This window comes from Erigeron canadensis, chromosome 9, assembly GCF_010389155.1.
Source record: "Erigeron canadensis isolate Cc75 chromosome 9, C_canadensis_v1, whole genome shotgun sequence".
Classification (NCBI taxonomy): domain Eukaryota; kingdom Viridiplantae; phylum Streptophyta; class Magnoliopsida; order Asterales; family Asteraceae; genus Erigeron; species Erigeron canadensis.
Genome location: NC_057769.1, coordinates 29,198,467 through 29,215,254, shown reverse-complemented (window position 1 = coordinate 29,215,254; position 16,788 = coordinate 29,198,467). Strand labels below are relative to the sequence as shown.

Genomic DNA, 16,788 nt, shown 5'->3' with positions numbered 1-16,788 from the left:
GAGAAATATTACATCGATAAATGTAGTAAAAGTTATTCAGAGATATAAAGTTTAAAAACAACAAGAGTTTTTCCGATATAAACATATATTTAATATAAAATATCAATAAAAAAAATTTCAATTCTATGTAACTTTTAATTAGTTGGCTTCTTGATTCAACATTTCTTATATTGTTACTTTCTATCAATAAAGAAACAGTAGGGAAGTATTCTTTATTATTTGCCAATAAATGGGGTTTTCACATGTTTAATAAGTTTATTTGATTATATATTTATAAATAGAAATCTAAAACCTTAAGGCCTTCAAAAATTAGACCTAGGCCAGTCGCCCTCTTTGTCATCTGTTTAGTGACAAGGTAGAGAAGAATGAACGAGTTATGCCTCACGACCATTTATCAAACTCGTTATTCTTCATATCCGCCGCAATATTCTTAATATGTGTCAAGTTTTTCCAATATCAACAACACACCAATTCCTAATATTTCCAAGGGTGCGTTTGGTAGCTTAGTTACAAAAAACTTTGTTCGAAATTTTCCATTTTCGTTTTCTTAAAATATGAGAAAACTTTTTTAATTCTAAGAAACTCTTGAGAATTTTAAAAACTTGTTCGGTTGCAAGTTTGAAAAACATAAAAAGCTTTTCATTTCTCAAATGAAAATATTTTCAAAACTATGAAAATGAGTTCTCCAAAGGGAGTGCATATAATCATTCAACCAAAATTCTCTTTATTTTCTTACAAGATGACCGGATAACATTAATATTGTTTTAATAAAAGTAATTTGAAAAATCACATTTTAACTCATTTTTTTTGTTTTCCATGATTTTGTTGAACTTTGCTAAAAAACATTTTTAATTTTCTTTATAAATTCTAAAATTCTAACTCTGTTCTTGCCAACAAGAAGGCAAATGGGATAAATAACTGAATAAGTTTCTTGATAACGTACTTGACCCGCATAGTTGAGTTAGTGCTTGACCTGCCTAAGAAAAAAGTTGAATTGATAATATAATATTTGACTTATATTGGTCTAATAGTTGAAAGTGATAACAGATTCTCAAAAGTGATTTAAATTGGTCGAAATGTTGAATTGTCCAATGTGTTGATGTCAAAACTCAAGCGTTTGGGACGGGGCATTGGTCCTGTTTGATATTAATTAGACTTGCTAGTATCCTGGAAAATAAAAATAAACAAGTTTACTAAATATGCAAAGAAATTACATAATAACATTTAAGCTTTTTAAAGGTATTTATTATTGGGTTTGCTAATCACTATTCACTAATTATACTTTTATCATATATAATAATAATAATTTAAAAGTTGAGTTTTTGATATTGAAAGTATAAGCTTTTTGTGAAGGTCAATGACAACTCTTAATAATTTTCAACTTTGAAATATAAGAGACATGCTTGGGGCAACATACATATAACAAAGGAATATAAAGACAATGATACATGCCTTTATCTTAATTCATAAAAATCGCCAAATCAGTTTCTAGGAGAAAGAAAAATAACACATAAATGCTACTCCCTTTAATTACCTTCTTGATAATACTAACAAGAACTTACGGTTCATTAGACACCATAGCTGTGAATCAAAACATCTCGGATGGTAAGACTATTATCTCAAAGAATGCAATTTTTGAGCTAGGCTTCTTTAGCCTGGGCAGTTCCAATAATCGATACTTAGGAATATGGTTTGCGGCCACATCACCACCAACGATTGCCTGGGTTGCTAATCGGGAACATCCCCTTAACGATACCTCTGGCATGGTCAAATTGGACAGCCAAGGTATCCTATCTATAGTAAATGGTCGTGGCACCATTATGTGGTCATCCAATTTCTCGGCGTCTAGCCCAAACACCAAGCCCGTAGCCCAAATATTGGATACTGGAAATCTGGTGGTCAGGGATGAAACTAATGCCAACATGGAAAATTTCATTTGGCAAAGTTTTGATCACCCGGGCGACACCTATTTACAACACATGAAGCTGGGCAAGAATTTCATTACTGGAAAAGAAACGTATCTGACATCATGGAAGAGTCCAGATGATCCTTCCCCAGGTGACTATACATTCAAGTTTTTGATGGTTAAAGGCAAGTATCCAGAAGTATATATTATGAAAGGTTCTAGTATTGAAACAAGGATCGGGCCTTATAATGGCATAGCGTTTTCAGGCCAGCCAAACTATAAACCTGACCCGGCTCAAATTAATGACATTAAAATGGTAATCAATCAAAACGAGATGTATTTTGCTTATAGCCCGACTAGCACTACACAATTCATAAGAATGGTAGCAACTCCTGGAGGGAAATTTGATATTTTCGTACTAAGTTTACCAAACACAGAATGGTTTCAGAGTCTCACTTATCCTATAGATTATTGTGACAACTTTGGACTATGCGGACCGTATGGAACCTGCAGTACTGCAACTAGTCCTAATTGTGGGTGCTTGAAAGGATTCGAACGAAGTAGTACTGATAATAATACTAGTGGTTGTCGTCGTTGGAGTACAGAGTTGGACTGTGGGCCTGGAGAAGGCTTTTTAAAGGTTTCAAGTATAAAATTGCCAGACACACAGAATGCCGTATATAATGACAACATGAGCCTCCAGGAATGCGAGGTGGCTTGCAAGGATAATTGCTCGTGCACGGCCTATGCAAATTCAAATGTTACTGCAGGTGGAGTTGGATGCCTGAGATGGTTCGGCGATTTGATTGATGTCCGAGTCTATGCCCAAAACGGACAAGATCTTTATGTCAGACTTGCCGCTGCAGAATTATTACGTAAGCCCTATATAAGACACTTTGCACGCTTCGTATTTTAACACCAATTTAATATGTTTAATGCTTATGCCAAAGGGCCCATTAGTAAGATCTTATACCTTGGGAAAATCCATCAGGGTTCGAATCCCACATTCTACATATTTAGGAGCGATTATTGGGGTGCGATGGGGGTGGTGGTGACTGGTGGGGTGGGTGTGTGGTGAGGGAAGTCCTGGGTTTCATCTCAAACATGCGGAGTTTGAGCTCCGCATACTGCCTAACCAATTGGATGTCACTGAATGTTAACCACTAACTACTAACTCGCCGTAAAAAAAAAAACATATTATACATATACAGGGAAAAAGTTATGTTCTTCAGTTTCAACTTTCAATCATGTTCTTACATTTTTTTTTTATTCTATATTTGTTTATGTTGGATGGAGCATTATGGTTTACAAACTTAGACTGTAGCAGTTTGCAACTTGTATCTTCCAAAGAATATGTAGTTTAATTAGTAACGTGAAATTGACAAGTTTTGTTTGCGTGAACTCTGTAATATATATCTCTTAGGCCTCCGTTCCAGCTTCAACAGAAAGAAACGTCTAGCTGTTACAATTACTTTGTCGATATCAGCAGGGTTGGCTTTGTTGGGCCTCATTTTTTGGGGTAAAAGGAAGATGATCAGATCAGATGCAGATAGACAAGGCAAGTGATATCAATCTCAATTGCTATTTGTTATTTGAATGGTATACATAAAATTAATTAGCTAAGCTTAAACGGAGTACTTCTTTTATTATCAAGTTTTGGAAATAAGATTTATCGTCTTGTCATAATTTTCCAGGGAGACCGATAAAGATCATTGATAAAAATCACGGAGGTAGCAACGAAACTTGTATAGAGGTGCCGTTGTTTAGCTTATTTATAGTTTCTAAGGCAACCAATAACTTTTCTGTCGACAACATGCTGGGAGAAGGTGGATTTGGTCAAGTTTACAAGGTAAGTGATAGGATAAAGTACATGTGTATTAAACAAGACATGACATAAGTACATAATAATAGAGGTACAAGTACGTCTTCAGGGTGTGCTAGAAGGTGGACAAGAGATTGCTGTAAAGCGGCTCTCCAAGTTCTCTCGACAAGGACTTAACGAATTAGAGAATGAAGTCATCTGCATTGCTAAACTACAACACCGGAATCTTGTGAAGCTCTTAGGTTATTGCATTCAGGGAGACGAGACAATGTTAATTTATGAATACACGCCTAACAATAGCCTAGACAGTTTTATATTTGGTTGGGTTTGCTCTTGTATTAAATTGTTTATAATAAAATTGCTTTCTGAACACAATATGAATTTAAACTCATGTTTTTCAACTTTAGCAGATGAAAACAGAAAGTCATTACTAAATTGGCGACAACGCTTCCATATAATCCATGGCATTGCTCGTGGTCTTCTTTATCTGCATCAAGACTCCCGCCTTCGAGTTGTTCATAGAGATTTAAAAGCAGGCAACATTTTGCTTGATCATAACATGACGCCCAAGATATCAGATTTTGGTTTGGCTAGAATGTTTAAAGAACACGAGAGTGAAGCAAATACAAAGAAAGTTGTGGGAACTTTGTGAGAATATATATTGATATATTGATACAACCTACATATCTCTTTTGTCTATTGAGTTACATATAGAGTCCTAATTAGTTCCTAATTACTTCTACTGAGCAGGGGCTACATATCGCCAGAGTATGCACTCAGTGAAGTCAGATATTTTCAGCTTTGGGGTTTTAGTGCTAGAGATAGTGAGTGGGATGAAAAATAGAGGTTTTGTTAATGAAGACCACCATGATAACCTTCTTGGACATGTAAGTTCATATATCGAACATGTAAGTTCATTTATTTTGCTAATTAAGTTTGTGATTGTTTTACTTTTGGTTCATTTAGGCATGGAGGCTTTACAAAGAAGGCAAGTCTCTTGATCTAGTTGACACATCTTTTGGTAAATCGTATTCCGTTTCTGAAGTGTCGCGATCAATACACATTGGTTTATTGTGTGTCCAACAACTGGCGGAAGATAGACCTAGCGCACCGTCTGTTGTTTCGATGTTGGGTGGAGAAAGTTCATTGCCTTCTCCTAAACAGCCCGGTTTCTATATCCATAGAAGTGAAAACGTCTCCACTGTAGTTTCTTCTTCACCATTGTCAGTTAATGGAGTGACGTTAACCCAAATAAAAGGCAGATAGCAAGCTAGGCAAGGTGGAAATATACATGCCATAGGGATGATTTTGTGCTTTCTTTTTTGCAAAATGGTTAATACGTGCAGTGCCAAAATTATATGCCACACGGAGTTTTGTATTTTACCAAAAATCTTTTTAAGTAAAGAATAAATATCCATATGTATTAAGTATTGTAGTAATTTAGACACACAAAGCTATGATGATCACCTCCGCGGCACTAGGGCTGTGATTCAGGTTGACCTGACGTCAGTTTGTGATTTCTGGAAACCCAACCAATTTAATTAATTAAACAGGCTATCACAAAACTTAAAAAATAAATATTTGACCACCAAAATCGATATTTAGCTGCCAATAAAGTCATGACCAACAAATAATATAATTAAATACTTTAACTTACATCCACATTGTTCAATCACAATACGAATTGAAGTATCTCTTATTAGGCACATATTTAGACATGTAGATTAAAAACAGATAGACAAACATTAATCATTTTCTTTATTTTAATTAATGAAACAAACAAAGGCAAATATATATATATATATATATATATCAAAGCGAAATCAATCTCTTTTTTTTTTTCATGTCGATGGATCACTTGCACAAGGCTGCAAGTACCCGGCGTGGAGGCTTTATTAGTGGCTTTCGGGCATGCATGACCATCAAGTTATTAATAAGCATGACATCACCTTTCTTCCAAGGAATGACAACACATTCTTGTTCCATAATCCTCAAGCAATCTTCCATGACATCATCAGGAGCACCTTCCCCATTCCCAAGCGTCGACTCGAAAAATATACCCTTTTTTCTCGATAGGTAACTATTTGTCAAGTTATTGAACCATGATTTCTTTTGGCTTTCTTCGTGTAATACTTTGATGGCAGGTAAAGGACCGGTTATTTCCTTTACACCATTTTCCATCCATTCTAGCCTTGACCCCTGCTTTTTTGCCCTGTTAATTAGAGATTTTAATTAATTTTGTGGATATTTTATTATTATATCAAATATAAAATAACTTTTATTATAATATAAGATTTCAATATATACTTATACACCTTTCTTCCGCAACTTTCTTGTCATTAGTCATATATATCGACTTCCAGCTATTTCCATTTCCATGGGATAGGTTATCCTCGTTGCCTACTACACCTCCGTATGTGACTCCGTGTTGCTCAAGTTTCGCGACGAATTTTGGGTGTTTCTCTTTCATCTTATCATATAAGATAGGACTCAATAGTATTGGAGTTTCTCCCCCGCTTTCTGGCTCTTCGTCGCAAAAGAAAAATACCTTGGAGGGATAGTTTAGCATCTGTTAAACCAAAAGATTAATTAACAATGGTACCATTTGTACAGTACAATAAATTAACAATGATATGAAACTACAAATATCAAATAACAGTCTCTGACCAAAATCGAACGTTTTAAAAATAAAAAAAAAATCGAAGTTTCTTAAGTAAAGCATATTTATTGAATTAATTACTTACATAAGACATCTCATGATGGAAAGGAATAGTTTCATCAGGAGGGCTTTCATTTGCGGTGAATACTCGGCCAACAACGTTGGTTCGGGGGGCTCGACCACCAAGATACACCAATTCAGGGAATCCGAAAGCTTCAACAACGTCATTGAAGTCGGAAGGGGACTCAAGTTTGAAGCCACGGAAGAGAATGACTCCCCTTTCTTTAAGATGAGATTCCAGCCATGGCTTCTCGGCTTTGATGGCTTCTTCAAATACATTCAAATCACTAGTGTTGTTAGTGTTTGGGGATAACACCATTGGGAAGACAAGGCCATTTTCGTAGCATTTTTGCTCAGGCAATTTTACTTCTTTGAAGATTCCTCTTGTAGCCATTTATTTAGACAGACTTGTATCAATTATTTTGGTAAAGTTAGATGCATATATACGTGATAAAACATTGCAATATGGACTGCTCAATGAGTGGTGGATTATCATTCAAACATCACATCACTTATATTGAATAATTGTTAGAAAATGATGAATCAACTTTTAAATGTGTTCCAAAAATCAGCTTAACAATACAAGGAAAACAAGTTTGATCAATAAAAAATCAGGAACACAAAAAAAAATTAGTGAATTAAACTTGTCATGTGTCAAAATTTTAGCTAGGCTAATTTTTAATAGTCCAAGTTAATTTATTCCTCAAACTTAAAACTAAATGTAACATCCGTAAATTTTGACCCGTTGACTCTATATGTAATTTGATGAATTAATGAAATTAATGATATCGTTGAGTCTAGTTTGTGATTAAATGACTAATTTTGTACTCGTTGGGTCGATTGTCGATATGCTAAGTGATATGTCGTGGATTGTGAACTAGTTAGTTAGTGATGGGTCGACCCATGGATCAAGGTCTTGACCCATGACACATCTAGTCAACCCAACCCCCTAGCTCCCCACCCACCTTATCCCTTTCACCTCTCATTCTCTTATCTCTCTCTCTCTTTCTCTATCTCTCTCTCTTAATTCTTCTAAAGAACACACACTCTTCTTCTTAACTCTTTCTCTCTAGATTAATCCTTATTTTGTGGTAATTCAAGCTTGGAAATTTCAAGATTAATAAACCTTATCATAATAAAAACAACATATCAAAGAATTGGGCTCCGAAGTGCAAGAACATACCACATTAGGGTTAAAATCGGATTTGGGTGCTAGGTGGTGAGCTTGGTAAGTTAAACTTGTTCCATAACCTTTATTTTATCTTCATTTACCTGTTTCTAGTTGATGTCGAGTGGGTTTGGGTCATAATTCGAGTCGAAAAGCTTGCATGTGTGGTTTAGGGTTTTTAAGAAGTTTGATTCATGAATTGGAGCTTAAATCGAGTTATGGAATGAAATTGTAAGATGGGTTATGTTTAAATATAATCTATGTTTGATTTTGTGGGATAAAAACTAATTTGGAGAAGTGTCGGAATAGATTTTGAGGTTAAATGGTGATTTGGGTCGACTTTGATGTTAGAAAGTACAGGTTTTGGGCTGCAGGGAGTGGGACTGCGGCGTAGTGAGGAGGCAAAGCCTCACTGCGGCGCAACCCTTTCTTGCGTCTGTTTTTTGGCCTCGAACCTCACTGCGGCGCAGTGAGGTGTGCCAAGCCTCACTGTGGCGTAGCCAATATTTGCGTCTGGATTTGGCTTTGAACTTCACTGCGGCGCAGTGAGGTGTGCCAAGCCTCACTGCGGCGCAATGAAGGCTTTTCTGGTCGCCAGTTTTCGTTCGTTGTTTTCAAACGCTTGTATCTTTCAAACCGAAAGTCCAATTGAGTCATGTGACCTATCGTTGGATTCGTAAATGAGTCTAGTTTCTTGTAGTAACCTTACTTTTTATTGAAACCTTCCCCATTCAAAAAGGGTCGAATCTTTTGAGTCTAAGTCTTATTCGGGGAAAGTTACTAACGCTTTGGCATGTTGTAGTTTTACCTAAACTTGATATGGATCTCACCTAGGCGTTTTCACAACTTTATCAAGTCTCGGGAGTCGGTAGGATTGTACTTGCTTTATTGGGACGTGAATGAATCGTATTAATAATTGCATATAATATTATAATTATAGGTGGTGGACGTGAGATGAACGCAAGACAACTTTAATTGCTTTTAACTTGTATTATCTACTCTTAGCCGATCAAGGTGAGTTCGTATCTCTCTAATCTATTGAGATTCGGGTTGAAAAGTGTGCATTGTGTGTTTATTTGTTTGCATTAGTTGTTTGTTGATCGAATGATGATTGATGGTTGAATTGAATTATTTTGTGCATGTTGGTTTTGAGAAAGGTTATATTTAGGTTAGGTGTACATACATGAAAGTTGACTTCGCTTTCAAAAGGTTCGAGATGTGGAGGGTTAGCCGCTGGTACACCCTGTATACATACATCAATGACTCTTGAAAGCAAGCCCTCTCAAGTGTATGTATGTATAGTTTGTTCAATGTGGTTGGGTTATTGGATGTTGGATTGATGGATTGTTGGATTTGCATTGTGATGGTTGCATTGAGGAGATTTGGTTGTCTGTTGAGATAAATGTGTTTATCCAGGTATAGACGTATACCCTGGTGTTGGTCATCCGGGTTTATAGACGTATATTCTCTGATGTTTTTGAGATGCCACATTGGTCATGGTGATGACATGTGAGTATCGTTGCATAGATGGCATGATGGCCATACATATCATTCACATCGTGACATTGACATTGCATGGGTTTTCTTATCGGGTTGTGATGTTGTAATGCATTGGTTGGATGATGTGTAAGACTTCTTGTATGCGATGATTGTTCTTGTTTCTATGATATGTGGTTAATGTCGGTGGTTCCTTTTGGGCCACCACTACGAACTCACCAACCTCGTGTTGACTTGTTAGTACACTTTTCAGGTGATCAAGTGGTTCAAGGACGTGATGTATGACCATGACTAGCTTTTGGGATTCGGGCATGGACTTATATGGATCAAGGATTCATTCGTCCATTTTTGACTAATGCTTAGGATCGATAGCCATCTTTTGAATATTCTTTTGTAAACTTTGATGGTCATTTGCTCCTCGTGCATTGTATGAATATTTGACTAGTTATGAATTCACCGAAATTCATTATTTTCATTTAGTTGCCTACGATAATCCCTTCTTGTGCTATGTTATTTCCGTAATATTTCGAGCCTTAGCTCGGGGTGTTACAGAATGGTGGCCCATGCGAGATCGTAGAGAATTAGGTGGTTTGACCTAGACTACGGCTTAAGTTAAACTCTTCATATAGCATGCATGGCTAGGAAGTTTCGTGTGCAACTTGATTTGTGTGAACCCTGGAAAGTGTAAGTTGGGAGTTCGTAGTTAAGACCAATTATGTGATGATTTGAGTACGATATGGTTTTGGTTTGAGTTTGATTGTGATTGAGAGGGATTCTTGTTGTTTGATAATAATTGTTGATTTAGGGCAAAGTGAAGTTATGGCGTTAACTTGATGTAACATTGTGGCAACCCTAAAAGAGCGTGATCAACTATTTTATGGTTACCCGTTGTTATAGCAACTTAATGACATTACGGATTGCACACGCTTGGGTTAAAGCATAATAAGGAATCGATATGCTTTTTGGGAAGTTGATTGAGTGGAGGGTTAGCCGCCGGTACACCCTGTATACAAACTCGATCGATAACTAGAAAGCATATTGGATCCGGATTATACTTTGAACCATCCGTGCTAGCTTCTTGGATTGTGTGGTGAATGGTTGTAGTGAGATTGGCATGTTAAGTAATAATCCGCCCTTAGAAATTTATCGCTTTGCCTTAGCTTATTGGTATGAAATGTGTATGTTATACCGACATGAGGGTATTGACAACTTGTGTGACTAACATGTGAGCATTGAGACTAACTTTCGGGTCAACATCTTATTTGTTTTATAGAAATGGCACCACCAAGGAGAGCCGGGGCTAACTATAGGGCTAACTCGGAAGAACCTCAACCAGAAGCTCAAGGAGGTAGAGGTACGGGTCGTGGTGGTAGAGGTGGTGGTAGAGGTCGTGTTAGGGGCCGAGGTAGGGGTCATGTTGAGGCTCCAAGGCCAAATTTGGCGGATGTGATCGCTCAAACGATCACCAACATCATGCCAACTATTGTTGCCTAAGTCGAGGCAACTCTTGATGGGAACAATGGGGCACGACCAAATGATCATCTAAATGTTGGAAACCCGGAAAATGTAAATGTTGAGGGTGCTCAAGCCCATGTAGTGGTGAATGACGAAGAGGGACCCGAAAGGGGCAGAGAACTATAGGGCCATGTATAACCAACATGGAGTATACCGCCAAGGTTGTCAGTTTAAAGATTTCAAGAATTGTGGGGCACCGGAGTTTGATGGGTTGGGTGGGCCCGTGGAATGTATAAAGTGGTTTGAGAGAATTGAGGCGGTGATTGAAAGGAGTCATTGTACTTACAATGAGCGAATTTATTATGCCTCCGGTATGTTCAAGGAAGATGCTTTAAGTTGGTGGAACCAAGAGAAGGCCTTGGGTCGGACCCACAATTTGGAATGGACCGACTTCAAGAACAAAGTGAAAGAGAAGTTTTGCCTACCTTATGAGCTCCAAAACTTGACCATCGAGTTTGTCCATCTCAAAATGGACGGGGCCGACTACAAGGGTTATGTTAGACGATTTCAAGAGTTGTCCACCCTTGTTCCTCACCTAGTGAGCAATGAGTCTCGGGCCATTGAGAAGTTTGTGTTGGGCTTAACTCCACAAGTCCGTTCTCTCATCAACCCGGTTATGCCTAACTCTATGGTTGAGGCTATTAACCGCGCCGATAGTGTTACTAAAGACTTGTTAAGAAGTGGGGTTTTGAGTAAATCATCAACATCATCAAAGAGAAAGGAGGTTAGGGAAGCTAGTAGTGTAAGGAAGATGGGAAGGTTTGACCCCAAGAATGCTAATCGGGGTAGGGTAATGGCGGTGGTGGAGCCGGTAAAGAAGCCTTATGTGGGTCCCCACCCACTTTGTGGAAGATGCAATAGACACCACCCCGCCAATGTTCAATGTAGGGCATGCTTCAATTGTAACCGTATGGGTCATATGGCGAAAGAATGTAGGGCACCAAGGATGGGTGTGGGTCCACTCAATGTAGCCCCTATTCAAGCTCTTCCTCCTCAAGTCAACCAAAGAAGAGGTGAATGCTATGTTTGCGGTAGCCCTAATCATTACCGTAACAATTGTCCTCAATGGGTGGGACAACAAGTTCAAGTGGTCGTCCACCCCAACCAACTACAAATTGTCGGGCCTAACCAAAATCGGGGACAACAAGGTCACCAAGTGCAACCCTGTGGCCGAGCTTTTGCGGTCAATGCAAATGAGGCCCGTAATGATCCCAATGTTGTTGCAGGTACCTTTCTTGTTAATGGTCACTATGCAACGGTTTTATTTGATTCCGGAGCCGATTTAGTTTTATGTCCACCCGCTTTATTCCTTTGATTGATGTGCATCCGTGTGCTCTAAACTATGTGCTTGATATAGAAATGGTAAATGGCGCCTAAGCAAAACTTAGTCAAATACTTCGTGATTGTATTTTGACTCTAAACGATATCGAATTCTACATCGACCTCATGCCTTTTGAAATCGGTAGTTTTGACGTTATTGTGGGAATGGATTGGCTGACAGAGGTAAATGCAACTATTGATTGCGGTGAAAGGGTGGTTAAAATACCGTTGTCTAACGGTAAAATTCTTAGAGTTCAAGGTGAAACTTTCGACTCTTTAAATTCTAAAGTCTTTAGTGTTACCGTCTCAAAGGTAGAATTGAAGACGGTTCCTATTGTTTGTGAATTCCCTGATGTTTTTCCGGAAGATTTACTGGGATTACCCCCATCTCGTGAACTTGACTTTCGCATCAACCTTATTCCGGGGGCCGCACCCGTGGCAAAAGCTCCTTATCGGCTTGCCTTAACCGAAATGCAAGAACTCGAAGCTCAACTCAAAGAACTCCAAGAGAAAGGTTTCATCTGTCCCAGCCAATCTCCTTGGGATGCTCCCATTCTATTTGTCAAGAAGAAAGACGGATCGTTTAGAATGTGTATAGACTATCGGGAATTGAATAAGCTTACGGTGAAAAATCGATATCCTCTTCCTGGAATCGATGACCTCTTTGACTGACTTCAGGGTGCCAAGCACTTTTCCAAAATCGATCTCCGCTCGGGTTATCATCAACTCCGGGTTCATGAAGATGACGTTCATAAAACGGCCTCCCGAACTCGGTATGGGCACTTTGAATTTACCGTTATGCCTTTCGGTTTGACCAATGCACCGGCGGTGTTCATGGATTTGATGAACCGGGTGTGTCGCCCTTTCTTGGACAAGTCAGTCACTGTCTTTATTGACGACATACTTGTTTATTCTAAAACAAAGGAAGAATATGCCGAACACTTGCGAGAAGTACTTGAGTTGTTAAGGAAGGAGAAATTGTATGCCAAATTTTCCCCAAGTGTGAGTTTTGGTTGGAGAAGGTTCATTTTCTTGGTCACATGGTGAGTAAGGATGGTATTCATGTTGACCCGAGTAAAATCGAAGCGGTTAAGAATTGGAGGAGACCCAAAACACCATCTGAAATTCGCCAATTTCTTGGATTGGCGGGTTACTATAAAGATTTATCGAAAATTTCTCCCGCATTGCACAACCTCTTACACTCTTGACTCAAAAAGAACGAAAATTCAAATGGGGTGATAGACAAGAGCAAGCCTTCCAGACTCTTAATTACATGTTGTGTGAGGCACCCATTCTAACCCTTCCCGATGGAGTTGAAGATTTTGTAGTATATTGTGATGCTTCGGGGCAAGGTTTGGGTTGTGTCCTTATGCAAAGGGGCAAGGTTATTGCATATGCTTCCCGCCAACTGAAGGTACACGAGAAGAACTATCCGACACACGATTTGGAATTGGGAGCGGTAGTATTTGCTTTGAAGTGTTGGAGGCATTATCTCCATGGCACCAAGTGTGTGATTTATACTGACCACAAAAGCCTATAACACATCTTTAATCAAAGTGAATTGAACATGAGACAAAGGCGTTGGCTTGAACTCCTTAGAGACTATGATTGTGATATCCGCTATCACCCGGGCAAGGCAAATGTGGTAGCCGATGCCTTAAGCCGAAAGGAAAGAATTAAGCCAAGACGTGCTAGGGTTATGAGCCTCACGGTAGGACCAAACATTCGCGATAGGATCATTGCGGCTCAAGTACAAGCCACTCGACCGGAAAATTTTGGAAATGAGAATTTGGATGGTATGGAGCAACAATTTGATAGAAAAAGTGATAACGGGCTCTATCTAGTTGAAAGGCTCTAGGTTCCCATTTTCGGCAATCTACGAACACTTCTCATGCATGAAGCTCATCGATCACCTTATTCGGTCCAGCCCGGGTCGGATAAGATGTATTTTGATTTAAGAGATTTCTATTGGTGGCCGGGTATGAAGCGAGACGTGGCTAAGTATGTGAGTGAGTGCCTTACTTGCTTACAAGTGAAAGCCAATCATAAAAAGCCACCCGGATTGTTAGTGCAACCCGAGGCCCCCGAATGGAAATGGGAACACATTGCAATGGACTTCATAACGAAGTTACCGAAGACAAGAAGTGGTCGCGATACGATTTGGGTGTCTAAACATGGACTTCATAACGAAGTTACCGACTTCGTCAGCCGACTTCATAAGTTTGATCGGTTGACGAAGTTGGCTCATTTCTTGGCCATTCGTGAGACCGATGGTGTAGACACTTTAGCTCGTTTGTACATCAAGAAAGTGGTGTCTAAACATGGAGTTTCGGTTACTATAATTCAAACTTATGGAGGGCCTTTCATCGTGCAATGGGGACGCGACTAAATATGAGCACGGCGTTTCATCCTCAAACGGATGGGCAAACCGAAAGAACAATACAAACGCTTGAAGATATGTTAAAGGCGTGTGCCATTGATTTTAGCGGGAGTTGGGAAGATCACTTGCCCTTGGTGGAATTTTCATACAACAATAGTTATCATGCCACCATCCAAATGGCACCTTTTAGAGCATTATATGGTAGGGTTTTCGATCTCCCCTAGCTTGGGCGGAGATTGGTGAAAGCCAACTCATTGGATCGGAGATTGTGGTGGAAACAACGAAGGTGATCTCCAAACTCAAGGAGACATTGCAATTGGCTCGTGAAAGGCAAAAGAAGTATGCCGATGTGAGACGGCGACCGCTAGAGTTTGAAGCGGGAGATATGTATTGTTGAAGGTGTCACCATGGAAGGGTGTTATCCGTTTTGTGAAGAGAGGCAAGCTCGGACCAAGGTATATCGGTCCTTTTAAGATTCTTGAACGTGTTGGGAAGGTCGCTTATCGATTAGAATTGCCACAAGAACTTGGTGGAGTACATGATGTTTTCCACATTTGCAACCTACGCAAATGCTTGGCGGACCCGACACAACATGTACCTATGAATGAGATTCGGGTGGATAAGAATTTAAATTTTGTGGAGGATCCGGTAGAGATCTTGGACCGTCAAACCAAGAAGCTCAAGAACAAGCGTTACACAATTGTGAAAGTTAGATGGAATGCTAGACGCGGGGTCGAGTTCACTTAGGAGCGTGAGGATCACATGAAGTCCAAGTACCCGGATTTGTTTAGAAATTAGTGTTTTGTTAGATTTCGGGACGAAATCCTTTTATCGGGGGAATAATGTAACATCCGTAAATTTTGACCCGTTGACTCTATATGTAATTTGATAAATTAATGAAATTAATGATATCGTTGAGTCTAGTTTGTGATTAAATGATTAACTTTGTACTCGTTGGGTCGATTGTCGATATGCTAAGTGATATGTCGTGGATTGTGAACTAGTTAGTTAGTGATGGGTCGACCCATGGATCAAGGTCTTGACCCATGACACATCTAGTCAACCCAACCCCCTCCCCACCCACCTTATCCCTTTCACCTCTCATTCTCTTATCTCTCTCTCTCTCTTAATTCTTCTAAAGAACACACACTCTTCTTCTTAACTCTCTCTCTCTAGATTAATCCTTATTTTGTGGTAATTCAAGCTTGGAAATTTCAAGATTAATAAACCTTATCATAATAAAAACAACATATCAAAGAATTGGGCTCCAAAGTGCAAGAACATACCACATTAGGGTTAAAATTCGGATTTGGGTGCTAGGTGGTGAGCTTGGTAACTTAAACTTGTTCAATAACCTTTATTTTATCTTCATTTACCTGTTTCTAGTTGATGTCGAGTGGGTTTGGGTCATAATTCGAGTCGAAAAGCTTGCATGTGTGGTTTAGGGTTTTTAAGAAGTTTGATTCATGAATTGGAGCTTAAATCGAGTTATGGAATGAAATTGTAAGATGGGTTATGTTTAAATATAGTCTATGTTTGATTTTGTGGGATAATAACTAATTTGGAGAAGTGTCGGAATAGATTTTGAGGTTAAATGGTGATTTGAGTCGACTTTGATGTTAGAAAGTGCAGGTTTTGGGCTGCAGGGAGTGGGACTGCGGCGTAGTGAGGAGGCAAAGCCTCACTGCGGCGCAACCCTTTCTTGCGTCTGTTTTTGGCCTCGAACCTCACTGCGGCGCAGTGAGGTGTGCCAAGCCTCACTGCGGCGCAGTGAAGGCTTTTCTGGTCGCCAGTTTTCGTTCGTTGTTTTCAAACGCTTGTATCTTTCAAACCGAAAGTCCAATCGAGTCATGTGACCTATTGTTGGATTCATAAATGAGTCTAGTTTCTTGTAGTAACCTTACTTTTTATTGAAACCTTCCCCATTTCAAAAAGGGTCGAATCTTTTGAGTCTAAGTCTTATTCAGGGAAAGTTACTAACGCTTTGGCATGTTGTAGTTTTACCTAAACTTGATATGGATCTCACCTAGGCGTTTTCACAACTTTATCAAGTCTCGGGAGTCGGTAGGATTGTACTTGCTTTATTGGGACGTGAATGAATCGTATTAATAATTGCATATAATATTATAATTATAGGTGGTGGACGTGAGGTGAACGCAAGACAACTTTAATTGCTTTTAACTTGTATTATCTACTCTTAGCCAATCAAGGTGAGTTTGTATCTCCCTAATCTATTGAGATTCGGGCTGAAAAGTGTGCATTGTGTGTTTATTTGTTTGCATTAGTTGTTTGTTGATCGAATGATGATTGATGGTTGAATTGAATTATTTTGTGCATGTTGGTTTTGAGAAAGGTTATATTTAGGTTAGGTGTACATACATGAAAGTCGACTTCGCTTTCAAAAGGTTCGAGATGTGGAGGGTTAGCCGCTGGTACACCCTGTATACATACATCAATGACT

General features: G+C 39.0%; 4 protein-coding genes and 1 pseudogene across 4 annotated transcripts; 4 read left to right on the top strand and 1 right to left on the bottom strand.

Annotated features, from left to right (window-relative positions):
• Positions 1-1,514: 1,514 nt before the first annotated feature.
• On the top strand, positions 1,515-2,694 carry LOC122583506 (G-type lectin S-receptor-like serine/threonine-protein kinase At4g27290). The gene is made up of 2 exons (XM_043755902.1): positions 1,515-2,582; positions 2,677-2,694. Exons 1-2 carry the CDS (start codon positions 1,515-1,517, stop codon positions 2,692-2,694), a joined length of 1,086 nt encoding a protein of 361 aa, XP_043611837.1.
• Positions 2,695-3,436: 742 nt separating this feature from the next.
• Positions 3,437-4,994, top strand: LOC122583505 (annotated as a pseudogene).
• A 354-nt stretch (positions 4,995-5,348) lies between these two features.
• On the bottom strand, positions 5,349-6,868 carry LOC122582442 (clavaminate synthase-like protein At3g21360). Its single transcript, XM_043754831.1, has 3 exons — positions 6,473-6,868; positions 6,044-6,297; positions 5,349-5,940 (listed from the first exon to the last, which is right to left on the bottom strand). The coding sequence occupies exons 1-3, from the start codon at positions 6,839-6,841 to the stop codon at positions 5,583-5,585; spliced, it is 981 nt and encodes a 326-aa protein (XP_043610766.1). The 5' UTR covers positions 6,842-6,868; the 3' UTR covers positions 5,349-5,582.
• A 6,970-nt stretch (positions 6,869-13,838) lies between these two features.
• Positions 13,839-14,336, top strand: LOC122583503. The gene has a single exon (XM_043755901.1). It carries the CDS (start codon positions 13,839-13,841, stop codon positions 14,334-14,336), a length of 498 nt encoding a protein of 165 aa, XP_043611836.1.
• A 2-nt stretch (positions 14,337-14,338) lies between these two features.
• On the top strand, positions 14,339-15,074 carry LOC122583502. The gene is made up of 2 exons (XM_043755900.1): positions 14,339-14,533; positions 14,727-15,074. The coding sequence occupies exons 1-2, from the start codon at positions 14,339-14,341 to the stop codon at positions 15,072-15,074; spliced, it is 543 nt and encodes a 180-aa protein (XP_043611835.1).
• Positions 15,075-16,788: the final 1,714 nt, after the last annotated feature.

Coding starts and splice junctions, on each gene's coding strand:
- LOC122583506 (XM_043755902.1), top strand. CDS start 1,515: ATGCTACTCCCTTTAATTACCTTCTTGATAATACTAACAAGAACTTAC.
- LOC122583502 (XM_043755900.1), top strand. CDS start 14,339: ATGAGCACGGCGTTTCATCCTCAAACGGATGGGCAAACCGAAAGAACA. Junction 14,534..14,726: donor TTAGAGCATTATATGGTAGG/GTTTTCGATCTC, acceptor GTATTGTTGAAG/GTGTCACCATGGAAGGGTGT.
- LOC122583503 (XM_043755901.1), top strand. CDS start 13,839: ATGCATGAAGCTCATCGATCACCTTATTCGGTCCAGCCCGGGTCGGAT.
- LOC122582442 (XM_043754831.1), bottom strand. CDS start 6,841: ATGGCTACAAGAGGAATCTTCAAAGAAGTAAAATTGCCTGAGCAAAAA. Junction 6,298..6,472: donor TCCATCATGAGATGTCTTAT/GTAAGTAATTAA, acceptor TTGGTTTAACAG/ATGCTAAACTATCCCTCCAA. Junction 5,941..6,043: donor AAGAAAGTTGCGGAAGAAAG/GTGTATAAGTAT, acceptor TCTAATTAACAG/GGCAAAAAAGCAGGGGTCAA.